Source organism: Salmo salar, chromosome ssa03, assembly GCF_905237065.1.
Source record: "Salmo salar chromosome ssa03, Ssal_v3.1, whole genome shotgun sequence".
Classification (NCBI taxonomy): domain Eukaryota; kingdom Metazoa; phylum Chordata; class Actinopteri; order Salmoniformes; family Salmonidae; genus Salmo; species Salmo salar.
Genome location: NC_059444.1, coordinates 88,666,817 through 88,679,419, shown reverse-complemented (window position 1 = coordinate 88,679,419; position 12,603 = coordinate 88,666,817). Strand labels below are relative to the sequence as shown.

General features: G+C 44.8%; 2 protein-coding genes across 3 annotated transcripts in view; one reads left to right on the top strand and one right to left on the bottom strand.

Moving 5' to 3' along the window:
• Positions 1-10,678, bottom strand: part of LOC106593034 (E3 ubiquitin-protein ligase CHIP) — a 65,588-nt gene extending 54,910 nt beyond the window's left edge. The window contains exons 1-3 of one of the 2 annotated variants that reach the window (XM_045715711.1): positions 10,377-10,678; positions 9,703-9,898; positions 9,183-9,378 (exon numbers count right to left, since the gene is read on the bottom strand). In XM_045715711.1, coding sequence (XP_045571667.1) covers positions 9,183-9,378; positions 9,703-9,816 — 310 coding nt within the window. In that variant the 5' untranslated portion in view covers positions 9,817-9,898; positions 10,377-10,678. Of the gene's footprint in view, positions 1-9,182; positions 9,382-9,702; positions 9,899-10,376 lie in introns of both variants that reach the window. The other variant, XM_045715710.1, reaches the window with a different exon arrangement.
• Positions 10,679-10,713: 35 nt separating this feature from the next.
• Positions 10,714-12,202, top strand: LOC106601936 (probable tRNA pseudouridine synthase 1). Its single transcript, XM_045715709.1, has one exon. It carries the CDS (start codon positions 10,760-10,762, stop codon positions 11,660-11,662), a length of 903 nt encoding a protein of 300 aa, XP_045571665.1. The 5' UTR covers positions 10,714-10,759; the 3' UTR covers positions 11,663-12,202.
• The last annotated feature ends 401 nt before the right edge of the window (positions 12,203-12,603 follow it).

Below are 12,603 nucleotides of genomic sequence, written 5' to 3'. Positions count from 1 at the left end.
CAATAGTATAGTAGCTTCCTCTCATCTCCTCTCCTTCATCTCAATAGTCTAGTAGCTTCCTCTCCTCATCTCCATCTCAATAGTCTAGTAGCTTCCTCTCCTCATCTCAATAGTCTAGTAGCTTCCTCTCCTCATCTCAATAGTCTCGTAGCTTCCTCTCCTCATCTCAATAGTCTCGTAGCTTCCTCTCCTCATCTCAATAGTCTAGTAGCTTCCTCTCCTCATTCCTCATCTCAATAGTCTAGTAGCTTCCTCTCCTCATCTCCTCTCCTTCATCTCAATAGTCTAGTAGCTTCCTCTCCTCATCTCAATAGTCTAGTAGCTTCCTCTCCTCATCTCAATAGTCTAGTAGCTTCCTCTCCTCATCTCAATAGTCTAGTAGCTTCCTCTCCTCATCTCCTCTCCTTCATCTCAATAGTCTAGTAGCTTCCTCTCCTCATCTCCATAGTCTAGTAGCTTCCTCTCCTCATCTCAATAGTCTAGTAGCTTCCTCTCCTCATCTCCTCTCCTTCATCTCAATAGTCTAGTAGCTTCCTCTCCTCATCTCCTTCATCTCAATAGTCTAGTAGCTTCCTCTCCTCATCTCCTCATCCCAATAGTCTAGTAGCTTCCTCTCCTCATCTCAATAGTCTAGTAGCTTCCTCTCCTCATCTCAATAGTCTAGTAGCTTCCTCTCCTCATCTCAATAGTCTAGTAGCTTCCTCTCCTCATCTCAATAGTCTAGTAGCTTCCTCTCCTCATCTCAATAGTCTAGTAGCTTCCTCTCCTCATCTCAATAGTCTAGTAGCTTCCTCTCCTCATCTCCTCTCCTTCATCTCAATAGTCTAGTAGCTTCCTCTCCTCATCTCCATAGTCTAGTAGCTTCCTCTCCTCATCTCAATAGTCTAGTAGCTTCCTCTCCTCATCTCAATAGTCTAGTAGCTTCCTCTCCTCATCTCCTCTCCTTCATCACAATAGTCTAGTAGCTTCCTCTCCTCATCTCCTCATCTCAATAGTCTAGTAGCTTCCTCTCCTCATCTCAATAGTCTAGTAGCTTCCTCTCCTCATCTCCATAGTCTAGTAGCTTCCTCTCCTCATCTCCATAGTCTAGTAGCTTCCTCTCCTCATCTCAATAGTCTAGTAGCTTCCTCTCCTCATCTCCCTTCATCTCCAATAGTCTAGTAGCTTCCTCTCCTCCTCCCATCTCAATAGTCTAGTAGCTTCCTCTCCTCATCTCCATCTCAATAGTCTAGTAGCTTCCTCTCCTTCATCTCAATAGTCTAGTAGCTTCCTCTCCTCATCTCCAATAGTCTAGTAGCTTCCTCTCCTCATCTCAATAGTCTAGTAGCTTCCTCTCCTCCTCATCTCAATAGTCTAGTAGCTTCCTCTCCTCATCTCAATAGTCTAGTAGCTTCCTCTCCTCATCTCAATAGTCTAGTAGCTTCCTCTCCTCCTCATCTCAATAGTCTAGTAGCTTCCTCTCCTCATCTCCTCTCCTTCATCTTAATAGTCTAGTAGCTTCTTCTCCTCATCTCCTCTCATCTCAATAGTCTTGTAGCTTCCTCTCCTCATCTCAATAGTCTAGTAGCTTCCTCTCCTCATCTCAATAGTCTAGTAGCTTCCTCTCCTCATCTCAATAGTCTAGTAGCTTCCTCTCCTCATCTCAATAGTCTAGTAGCTTCCTCTCCTCATCTCAATAGTCTAGTAGCTTCCTCTCATCTCTCCTTCATCTCAATAGTCTAGTAGCTTCCTCTCCTCATCTCCAATAGTCTAGTAGCTTCCTCTCCTCATCTCAATAGTCTAGTAGCTTCCTCTCCTCATCTCAATAGTCTAGTAGCTTCCTCTCCTCATCTCCTCCAATAGTCTAGTAGCTTCCTCTCCTCATCTCTCAATAGTCTAGTAGCTTCCTCTCCTCATCTCCAATAGTCTAGTAGCTTCCTCTCCTCATCTCAATAGTCTAGTAGCTTCCTCTCCTCATCTCCTCTCCTTCATCTCAATAGTCTAGTAGCTTCCTCTCCTCATCTCCATAGTCTAGTAGCTTCCTCTCCTCATCTCCATAGTCTAGTAGCTTCCTCTCCTCATCTCCTCCATCCCAATAGTCTAGTAGCTTCCTCTCCTCATCTCCTCTCCTTCATCTCAATAGTCTAGTAGCTTCCTCTCCTCATCTCCTCATCCCAATAGTCTAGTAGCTTCCTCTCCTCATCTCAATAGTCTAGTAGCTTCCTCTCCTCATCTCAATAGTCTAGTAGCTTCCTCTCCTCATCTCAATAGTCTAGTAGCTTCCTCTCCTCATCTCAATAGTCTAGTAGCTTCCTCTCCTTCATCTCAATAGTCTAGTAGCTTCCTCTCCTCATCTCAATAGTCTCGTAGCTTCCTCTCCTCATCTCCATAGTCTAGTAGCTTCCTCTCCTCATCTCAATAGTCCAGTAGCTTCCTCTCCTCATCTCCAATAGTCTAGTAGCTTCCTCTCCTCATCTCCAATAGTCTAGTAGCTTCCTCTCCTCATCTCAATAGTCTAGTAGCTTCCTCTCCTCATCTCCTCTCCTTCATCTCAATAGTCTAGTAGCTTCCTCTCCTCATCTCCTCATCTCAATAGTCTAGTAGCTTCCTCTCCTCATCTCCTCATCTCAATAGTCTAGTAGCTTCCTCTCCTCATCTTCTTCTCATCTCAATAGTCTAGTAGCTTCCTCTCCTCATCTCCCATCTCAATAGTCTAGTAGCTTCCTCTCCTCATCTCCAATAGTCTAGTAGCTTCCTCTCCTCATCTCAATAGTCTAGTAGCTTCCTCTCCTCATCTCAATAGTCTAGTAGCTTCCTCTCCTCATCTCAATAGTCTAGTAGCTTCCTCTCCTCATCTCCTCATCTCAATAGTCTAGTAGCTTCCTCTCCTCATCTCCATAGTCTAGTAGCTTCCTCTCCTCATCTCAATAGTCTAGTAGCTTCCTCTCCTCATCTCCTCTCCTTCATCTCAATAGTCTAGTAGCTTCCTCTCCTCATCTCCTCCATCTCAATAGTCTAGTAGCTTCCTCTCCTCATCTCAATAGTCTAGTAGCTTCCTCTCCTCATCTCAATAGTCTAGTAGCTTCCTCTCCTCATCTCAATAGTCTAGTAGCTTCCTCTCCTCATCTCAATAGTCTAGTAGCTTCCTCTCCTCATCTCAATAGTCTAGTAGCTTCCTCTCCTCATCTCAATAGTCTAGTAGCTTCCTCTCCTCATCTCAATAGTCTAGTAGCTTCCTCTCTCCTCATCTCCAATAGTCTAGTAGCTTCCTCTCCTCATCTCAATAGTCTAGTAGCTTCCTCTCCTCATCTCCAATAGTCTAGTAGCTTCCTCTCCTCATCTCAATAGTCTAGTAGCTTCCTCTCCTCATCTCAATAGTCTAGTAGCTTCCTCTCCTCATCTCAATAGTCTAGTAGCTTCCTCTCCTCATCTCCAATAGTCTAGTAGCTTCCTCTCCTCATCTCCTTCATCTCAATAGTCTAGTAGCTTCCTCTCCTCATCTCAATAGTCTAGTAGCTTCCTCTCCTCATCTCCTCTCCTTCATCTCAATAGTCTAGTAGCTTCCTCTCCTCATCTCCAATAGTCTAGTAGCTTCCTCTCCTCATCTCAATAGTCTAGTAGCTTCCTCTCCTCATCTCAATAGTCTAGTAGCTTCCTCTCCTCATCTCAATAGTCTCGTAGCTTCCTCTCCTCATCTCAATAGTCTCGTAGCTTCCTCTCCTCATCTCAATAGTCTAGTAGCTTCCTCTCCTCATCTCCTCTCCTTCAACTCAATAGTCTATTAGCTTCCTCTCCTCATCTCCTCTCCTTCATCGCAATAGTCTAGTAGCTTCCTCTCCTCCATCTCAATAGTCTAGTAGCTTCCTCTCCTCATCTCCTCATCTCAATAGTCTAGTAGCTTCCTCTCCTCATCTCAATAGTCTGTAGCTTCCTCTCCTCATCTCAATAGTCTAGTAGCTTCCTCTCCTCATCTTGCCCTCTCCTTCATCTCAATAGTCTAGTAGCTTCCTCTCCTCATCTCCTTCCTCTCCTTCATCTCAATAGTCTAGTAGCTTCCTCTCCTCATCTCATATAGTCTAGTAGCTTCCTCTCCTCATCTCAATAGTCTGTACTTCCTCTCCTCATCTCAATAGTCTAGTAGCTTCCTCTCCTCATCTCCTCTCAATAGTCTAGTAGCTTCCTCTCCTCATCTCCAATAGTCTAGTAGCTTCCTCTCCTCATCTCCTCTCATCTCAATAGTCTAGTAGCTTCCTCTCCTCATCTCCTCTCCTTCATCTCAATAGTCTAGTAGCTTCCTCTCCTCATCTCCAATAGTCTAGTAGCTTCCTCTCCTCATCTCCAATAGTCTAGTAGCTTCCTCTCCTCATCTCAATAGTCTAGTAGCTTCCTCTCCTCATCTCCTCTCTCAATAGTCTAGTAGCTTCCTCTCCTCATCTCAATAGTCTAGTAGCTTCCTCTCCTCATCTCAATAGTCTAGTAGCTTCCTCTCCTCATCTCCTCTCTTTCATCTCAATAGTCTAGTAGCTTCCTCTCCTCATCTCCTCATCTCAATAGTCTAGTAGCTTCCTCTCCTCATCTCAATAGTCTAGTAGCTTCCTCTCCTCATCTCAATAGTCTAGTAGCTTCCTCTCCTCATCTCAATAGTCTAGTAGCTTCCTCTCCTCATCTCAATAGTCTAGTAGCTTCCTCTCCTCATCTCAATAGTCTAGTAGCTTCCTCTCCTCATCTCAATAGTCTAGTAGCTTCCTCTCCTCATCTCAATAGTCTAGTAGCTTCCTCTCCTCATCTCAATAGTCTAGTAGCTTCCTCTCCTCATCTCAATAGTCTAGTAGCTTCCTCTCCTCATCTCCATAGTTAGTAGCTTCCTCTCCTCATCTCCTCTCCTTCATCTCAATAGTCTAGTAGCTTCCTCTCCTCATCTCCTCTCCTTCATCTCAATAGTCTAGTAGCTTCCTCTCCTCATCTCCTCCATCCCAATAGTCTAGTAGCTTCCTCTCCTCATCTCAATAGTCTAGTAGCTTCCTCTCCTCATCTCAATAGTCTAGTAGCTTCCTCTCCTCATCTCAATAGTCTAGTAGCTTCCTCTCCTCATCTCAATAGTCTAGTAGCTTCCTCTCCTCATCTCAATAGTCTAGTAGCTTCCTCTCCTCATCTCAATAGTATAGTAGCTTCCTCTCCTCATCTCAATAGTATAGTAGCTTCCTCTCATCTCCTCTCCTTCATCTCAATAGTCTAGTAGCTTCCTCTCCTCATCTCCATCTCAATAGTCTAGTAGCTTCCTCTCCTCATCTCAATAGTCTAGTAGCTTCCTCTCCTCATCTCCTCTCCTTCATCTCAATAGTCTAGTAGCTTCCTCTCCTCATCTCAATAGTCCAGTAGCTTCCTCTCCTCATCTCCATAGTCTAGTAGCTTCCTCTCCTCATCTCCATAGTCTAGTAGCTTCCTCTCCTCATCTCCTCTCCTTCATCTCAATAGTCTAGTAGCTTCCTCTCCTCATCTCAATAGTCTAGTAGCTTCCTCTCCTCCTCTCCTTCATCTCAATAGTCTAGTGGCTTCCTCTCCTCATCTCCTCTCCTTCATCTCAATAGTCTAGTAGCTTCCTCTCCTCATCTCCTCTCCTCATCTCAATAGTCTAGTAGCTTCCGCTCCTCATCTCCTCTCCTTCATCTCAATAGTCTATTAGCTTCCTCTCCTCATCTCCTCTCCTTCATCGCAATAGTCTAGTAGCTTCCTCTCCTCATCTCATCTCCATAGTCTAGTAGCTTCCTCTCCTCATCTCAATAGTCTAGTAGCTTCCGCTCCTCATCTCCTCTCAATAGTCTAGTAGCTTCCTCTCCTCATCTCAATAGACTAGTAGCTTCCTCTCCTCATCTCAATAGTCTAGTAGCTTCCTCTCCTCATCTCCTCTCCTTCATCACAATAGTCTAGTAGCTGCCTCTCCTCATCTCCTCATCTCAATAGTCTAGTAGCTTCCTCTCCTCATCTCCTCTCTTTCATCTCAATAGTCTAGTAGCTTCCTCTCCTCATCTCCTCATCTCAATAGTCTGAAGTAGGTTCCTCTCATCTCAATAGTCCAGTAGCTTCCTCTCCTCATTTCAATAGTCTAGTAGCTTCCTCTCCTCATCTCAATAGTCTAGTAGCTTCCTCTCCTCATCTCAATAGTCTAGTAGCTTCCTCTCCTCATCTCAATAGTCTAGTAGCTTCCTCTCCTCATCTCAATAGTCTAGTAGCTTCCTCTCCTCATCTCAATAGTCTAGTAGCTTCCTCTCCTCATCTCAATAGTCTAGTAGCTTCCTCTCCTCATCTCCTGTCCTTCATCTCAATAGTCTAGTAGCTTCCTCTCCTCATCTCCATAGTCTAGTAGCTTCCTCTCCTCATCTCCATAGTTAGTAGCTTCCTCTCCTCATCTCCTCTCCTTCATCTCAATAGTCTAGTAGCTTCCTCTCCTCATCTCCTCTCCTTCATCTCAATAGTATAGTAGCTTCCTCTCCTCATCTCCTCCATCCCAATAGTCTAGTAGCTTCCTCTCCTCATCTCAATAGTCTAGTAGCTTCCTCTCCTCATCTCAATAGTCTAGTAGCTTCCTCTCCTCATCTCAATAGTCTAGTAGCTTCCTCTCCTCATCTCAATAGTCTAGTAGCTTCCTCTCCTCATCTCAATAGTCTAGTAGCTTCCTCTCCTCATCTCAATAGTCTAGTAGCTTCCTCTCCTCATCTCAATAGTCTAGTAGCTTCCTCTCCTCATCTCAATAGTCTAGTAGCTTCCTCTCCTCAATAGTCTAGTAGCTTCCTCTCCTCATCTCAATAGTCTAGTAGCTTCCTCTCCTCATCTCAATAGTATAGTAGCTTCCTCTCCTCATCTCAATAGTATAGTAGCTTCCTCTCATCTCCTCTCCTTCATCTCAATAGTCTAGTAGCTTCCTCTCCTCATCTCCATCTCAATAGTCTAGTAGCTTCCTCTCCTCATCTCAATAGTCTAGTAGCTTCCTCTCCTCATCTCAATAGTCTCGTAGCTTCCTCTCCTCATCTCAATAGTCTCGTAGCTTCCTCTCCTCATCTCAATAGTCTCGTAGCTTCCTCTCCTCATCTCAATAGTCTCGTAGCTTCCTCTCCTCATCTCCATAGTCTAGTAGCTTCCTCTCCTCTCCTTCATCTCAATAGTCTATTAGCTTCCTCTCCTCATCTCCTCTCCTTCATCTCAATAGTCTAGTAGCTTCTCCTCATCTCAATAGTCTCGTAGCTTCCTCTCCTCATCTCAATAGTCTAGTAGCTTCCTCTCCTCATCGCCTCTCCTTCATCTCAATAGTCTATTAGCTTCCTCTCCTCATCTCCTCTCCTTCATTGCAATAGTCTCGTAGCTTCCTCTCCTCATCTCAATAGTCTAGTAGCTTCCTCTCCTCATCTCAATAGTCTAGTAGCTTCCTCTCCTCATCTCCTCTCCTTCATCACAATAGTCTAGTAGCTTCCTCTCCTCATCTCCTCATCTCAATAGTCAAGTAGCTTCCTCTCCTCATCTCCTCTCCTTCATCTTAATAGTCTAGTAGCTTCTTCTCCTCATCTCCTCTCTTTCATCTCAATAGTCTAGTAGCTTCCTCTCCTCATCTCCTCATCTCAATAGTCTGAAGTAGGTTCCTCTCATCTCAATAGTCTTGTAGCTTCCTCTCCTCATCTCAATAGTCTAGTAGCTTCCTCTCCTCATCTCAATAGTCTAGTAGCTTCCTCTCCTCATCTCCTCTCCTTCATCTCAATAGTCTAGTAGCTTCCTCTCCTCATCTCAATAGTCTAGTAGCTTCCTCTCCTCATCTCAATAGTCTAGTAGCTTCCTCTCCTCATCGCCATAGTCTAGTAGCTTCCTCTCCTCATCTCCATAGTCTAGTAGCTTCCTCTCCTCATCTCAATAGTATAGTAGCTTCCTCTCATCTCTCCTTCATCTCAATAGTCTAGTAGCTTCCTCTCCTCATCTCAATAGTCTAGTAGCTTCCTCTCCTCATCTCCATAGTCTAGTAGCTTCCTCTCCTCATCTCCATAGTCTAGTAGCTTCCTCTCCTCATCTCCTCATCTCAATAGTCTAGTAGCTTCCTCTCCTCATCTCAATAGTCTAGTAGCTTCCTCTCATCTCAATAGTCTAGTAGCTTCCTCTCATCTCAATAGTCTAGTAGCTTCCTCTCCATCTCAATAGTCTAGTAGCTTCCTCTCCTCATCTCCATCTCAATAGTCTAGTAGCTTCCTCTCCTCCATCTCAATAGTCTATAGCTTCCTCTCCTTCATCTCAATAGTCTATAGCTTCCTCTCCTTCATCTCAATAGTCTATAGCTTCCTCTCCTTCATCTCAATAGTCTATAGCTTCCTCTCCTTCATCTCAATAGTCTAGTAGCTTCCTCTCATCTCAATAGTCTAGTAGCTTCCTCTCATCTCAATAGTCTAGTAGCTTCCTCTCCATCTCAATAGTCTAGTAGCTTCCTCTCCTCATCTCCATCTCAATAGTCTAGTAGCTTCCTCTCCTCCATCTCAATAGTCTATAGCTTCCTCTCCTTCATCTCAATAGTCTATAGCTTCCTCTCCTTCATCTCAATAGTCTATAGCTTCCTCTCCTTCATCTCAATAGTCTATAGCTTCCTCTCCTTCATCTCAATAGTCTAGTAGCTTCCTCTCATCTCCATCTCAATAGTCTAGTAGCTTCCTCTCATCTCCATCTCAATAGTCTATAGCTTCCTCTCCTTCATCTCAATAGTCTAGTAGTAGCTTCCTCTCCTCATCTCCTCTCCATCTCAATAGTCTATAGCTTCCTCTCCTCATCTCCATTTCAATAGTCTAGTAGCTACCTCTTAATTTCCTCTCCTTAATCTTGTTTATTCCATGTGTAACTCTGTGTTGTTTGTGTCGCTCTGCTTTGCTTTATCTTGGCCAGGTCGCAGTTGTAAATGAGAACTTGTTCTCAACTAGCTTACCTGGTTAAATAAAGGTAAAATATATATATATTTTTTTTAATCTACACCGATCTGAAATCCAAAGACTGTTGAACACTACCTGGTAGACGTATATTGGGAATGTCTTTTGACACTTGTCCAGCTCTTTAAATTGAGTACAGATGAAGGAGAGAAGACAGGAGGCCTATGGGACAGGGGGACTACGGAGGCCTATTTCGACTAGTGAGATGCACCTCTGTGTCTGGACCCTTGATTGCCACCTAGGTCCCCAGCCCACCTCTCTGCAGGTTGCCGATGGCTTCGTCGTAGTTCTCCATCTCCAGGTGACACTGACCCAGGAAGAAGAGGGCCTTGACTGACTGGGGGTCCAGCTCCAGCGCCTGCTTGCAGTCGGCCAGGGCCTTGTCGTGTTGCTGCAGCTTCACGTGGCACAGTGCCCGGTTGGTGTAGTACACAGACACTGAGGGGTTCCGCTTCTGGGGACAAACACATTATTCACTATTTCTCTCCCCCTTTCTCACACCCTTATCCCATTCCTAAGTATGCCACGCTTGCACACACACACACACACACACACACACACACACACACACACACACACACACACACACACACACACACACACACACACTCACACTCTTCGCTACAAGCAACAGCTGACTTTCTATGTCTCGGAGTGAAGTTACTCATTATGCAAAGTTACAATTTGGGGCACTACCTCAATTTGGGGCACACACACTCCACACTCTCTGTTTCTTTATCGCTCTTCCCCACTTCTCCCAACCCCTTGTCCTTACGATGGCTTTGCTGTAGCAGGCGGCCGACTCCTGGTACTTGCGGCTGAGGAAGAGGCGGTTGCCCTGCTCCTTCCACTCCTGCGCTGAGACACTCTTCTCGGGGCTGCCCGCCATCTTGTCCGCCGGCCCCGCTGTGGCGGCGGCCTCTCCGCTCTGCTTCCCTATCCTGCTACCCGTGTCTCAGGCCGGACTGCGGCTGGCCGGGGGGAGAATGCACAAGTTCCAAGACATCAATAGTTTGGGTGGGGGAAGCAGATGGAGGAGGTTCATTTGAGGGGGGTTGCCGGTCTACTACTATAAATAGTGATTCAGGGGTGTTGCCAGTCTACTAGTACAAACAGTGATTGAGGGGTGTTGCTGGTCTACTCTACTGTAAACAGTGATTGAGGGTTGTTGCCAGTCTACTCTACTTACTGTAAACAGTGATTGAGGGGTGTTGCCGGACTACTACTATAAACAGTGACTGAGGTGTGTTGCTGGTCTACTCTCCTGTAAACAGTGTTTCCCAACCTGTAGTTAACTAGCACAATGTTTGGATAAAAGAACAGGGGCTAGCTTGCTACATCGTTTGATTTGACAGTTGCACTGAAGTAAAGATACAGGAAAAATAGTAAACTCTAGCTAGCTGGCAAGCTTCCAAATAGCTGCAAGCATAACGCTAGGTAGCATGTTACCGTTTCAATGTCCTCCCCTCAGGTGTCAAGCGGGCTCTCCGACTTCGCTCTTGTCCTGGTTTTGGCCTCCTCCCACACAGCTCGTTTGTCTACCTCTTCGAACGCAGACAGTTGAATATTTTGGAATATAGCTAGCTAGCGAACTGCCTAACGATAACGAAAAGCACAGCTATCCAAACATGTGTATAATCAATTGATATTATTTGACATAGTGTAGTGTGTAGTATTATTTTAGCTGGGAGGATACACAGGTGCGTAGCCAGCTAACTAGCTAATGTTTTGATACATTTCTGGTAGTCATCGATGATGACGCATTTGTAAACGGAAGTGTTTTCAGTAAAAATGCGTCATCAACTCGCGCCTCATTGTTTTGGAAAGCAAGCATGGCTGGTACAGTAACTTACGTAGCTGTGCCTAAACATTCTTTATCAAAACTACAATCTTTAAATGGACTTTTTGCCATTTATAAAAAGGAAGGACCTACGTCTGCTGATGTTTTAAACTCATTAAAAGAGGCTCTCCTCAAAGAGGCCGGTGTGAAAGATCCTAATCCCAGAAAAAGGAAGAAGCAAGCTCTGAAAATGGGGCATGGCGGGACTCTGGATAGCGCAGCCTCTGGTGTGCTCGTTGTTGGGATTGGAAATGGAACAAAGATGCTTAGTACTATGCTTGCTGGTTCAAAGAAATACATGGCTGTTGGAGAGTTGGGAAAAGCAACAGACACCCTTGACGCCACAGGCAATGTGGTTCATGAGAAGCTCTATGATCACATTACCAGGGAAGCCTTTGAGGAGAAGTTGAAGCAGTTCACTGGGGACATCATGCAGGTTCCTCCACTGTACTCTGCACTGAAGAAGGATGGCAAGCGTCTGTCTGTCCTGCTGAAGCAAGGCCACGAAGTGGAAGCCAAACCTGCACGGCCGGTCACAGTGTATAACCTGTCGCTGCAGGACTTCACTCCCCCCCTCTTCACTCTTGATGTTGAATGCGGTGGTGGATTTTATATCAGAAGCTTGGTGGATGACCTGGGAAAAGCGCTCTCGTCGTGTGCCCACGTGAGGAAGCTGATCCGGACCAAACAGGGTCAGTTTACCCTTGACGACCACACACTGCAGGAGGAACACTGGACACTGCAGCACATCGTTCAGTCCATGCAGCCCTGTCCCGGGACAGAGGTCACCAAGGAGGATGGCCCAAAACCAAGCCCAAACCTGGGGGTTAAACGGGCCCCGAACGCCCAGGTGAAGGGGGATAAGAATGGCAAATATGAAAAGGGGGAGTTATAACCCCCTCCCCCCAAAGTCACAATGTCCCCTCTATATGAGAGCTTAAGGCGGCGTTTTGGTTCTCTGCCCCTCCCCGGAGGTGTGCACTTGTTCACTCCCTCTCATGCATGTAAAAGCATTGGTTTGGTGCAAGCATGGCTGGTGGGAGTTTACAACATATTCCTCATGCCGGTCGATTCTTTGGCGGAAGCCAGTTGAACCAGTCCCTGCACTGTTACATGTATAATTTTTGTTGATGTGTGTATTACTAGAATATGATATCGTCATTGGGATTGACCGAAGACAATTGAATGTTTTGTTTATAGATTAAATAATTAATTTAGCATTTTTAAATATTGGTTTTATTTTGCTGAATTGTATTGTCTTATTTTGTCATGCATTTTGAGGTTTTGTTTTGAATATTGTTACTATCAAAGATCTCTACACCATCTAGTGTTGGCACAAGATAAGACATGGAATCAACTTGAAATGTAACTCCCATACCTTTCTAATTGACAGCAGTGCATGTCAGAATTAATAAACATCAAAAGTCTCCACTTATTTTTGTTGTTAGTTTTTTGCAGATGTTTTGTTGTAAACACAGAGATGGTGTTTCTCGTATTTAGGTCATTATAACCTAGTCATGTTTGGTTTTCTTAGTATGTTCATTGGGCCCCAAGAAGCCTTGCACATATGAAGTTGCTAGAGAGCACATTCAAATCCTCAATAAGACATTGGTTAAGTTCAATCCACTGTACATTTATTTGAGGATACTACACTGAACAAAAATAAAAATGAAAAGTGCTGGTCCCATGTTTCATGAGCTGAAATAAAAGATCAGACATTTTCCATACGCACAAAAAGCTTATTTCAGTCCAATTTTGTGCACACTTTTGTTTACATCCCTGTTAGTGAGCATTTCTCCTTTGCCAAAATAATCCATCCACCTGACAGGTGTGGCA

What these genes read in the sequence shown, in the direction of transcription:
- LOC106601936 (XM_045715709.1), top strand. Translation starts at nt 10,760, where the DNA reads ATGGCTGGTACAGTAACTTACGTAGCTGTGCCTAAACATTCTTTATCA.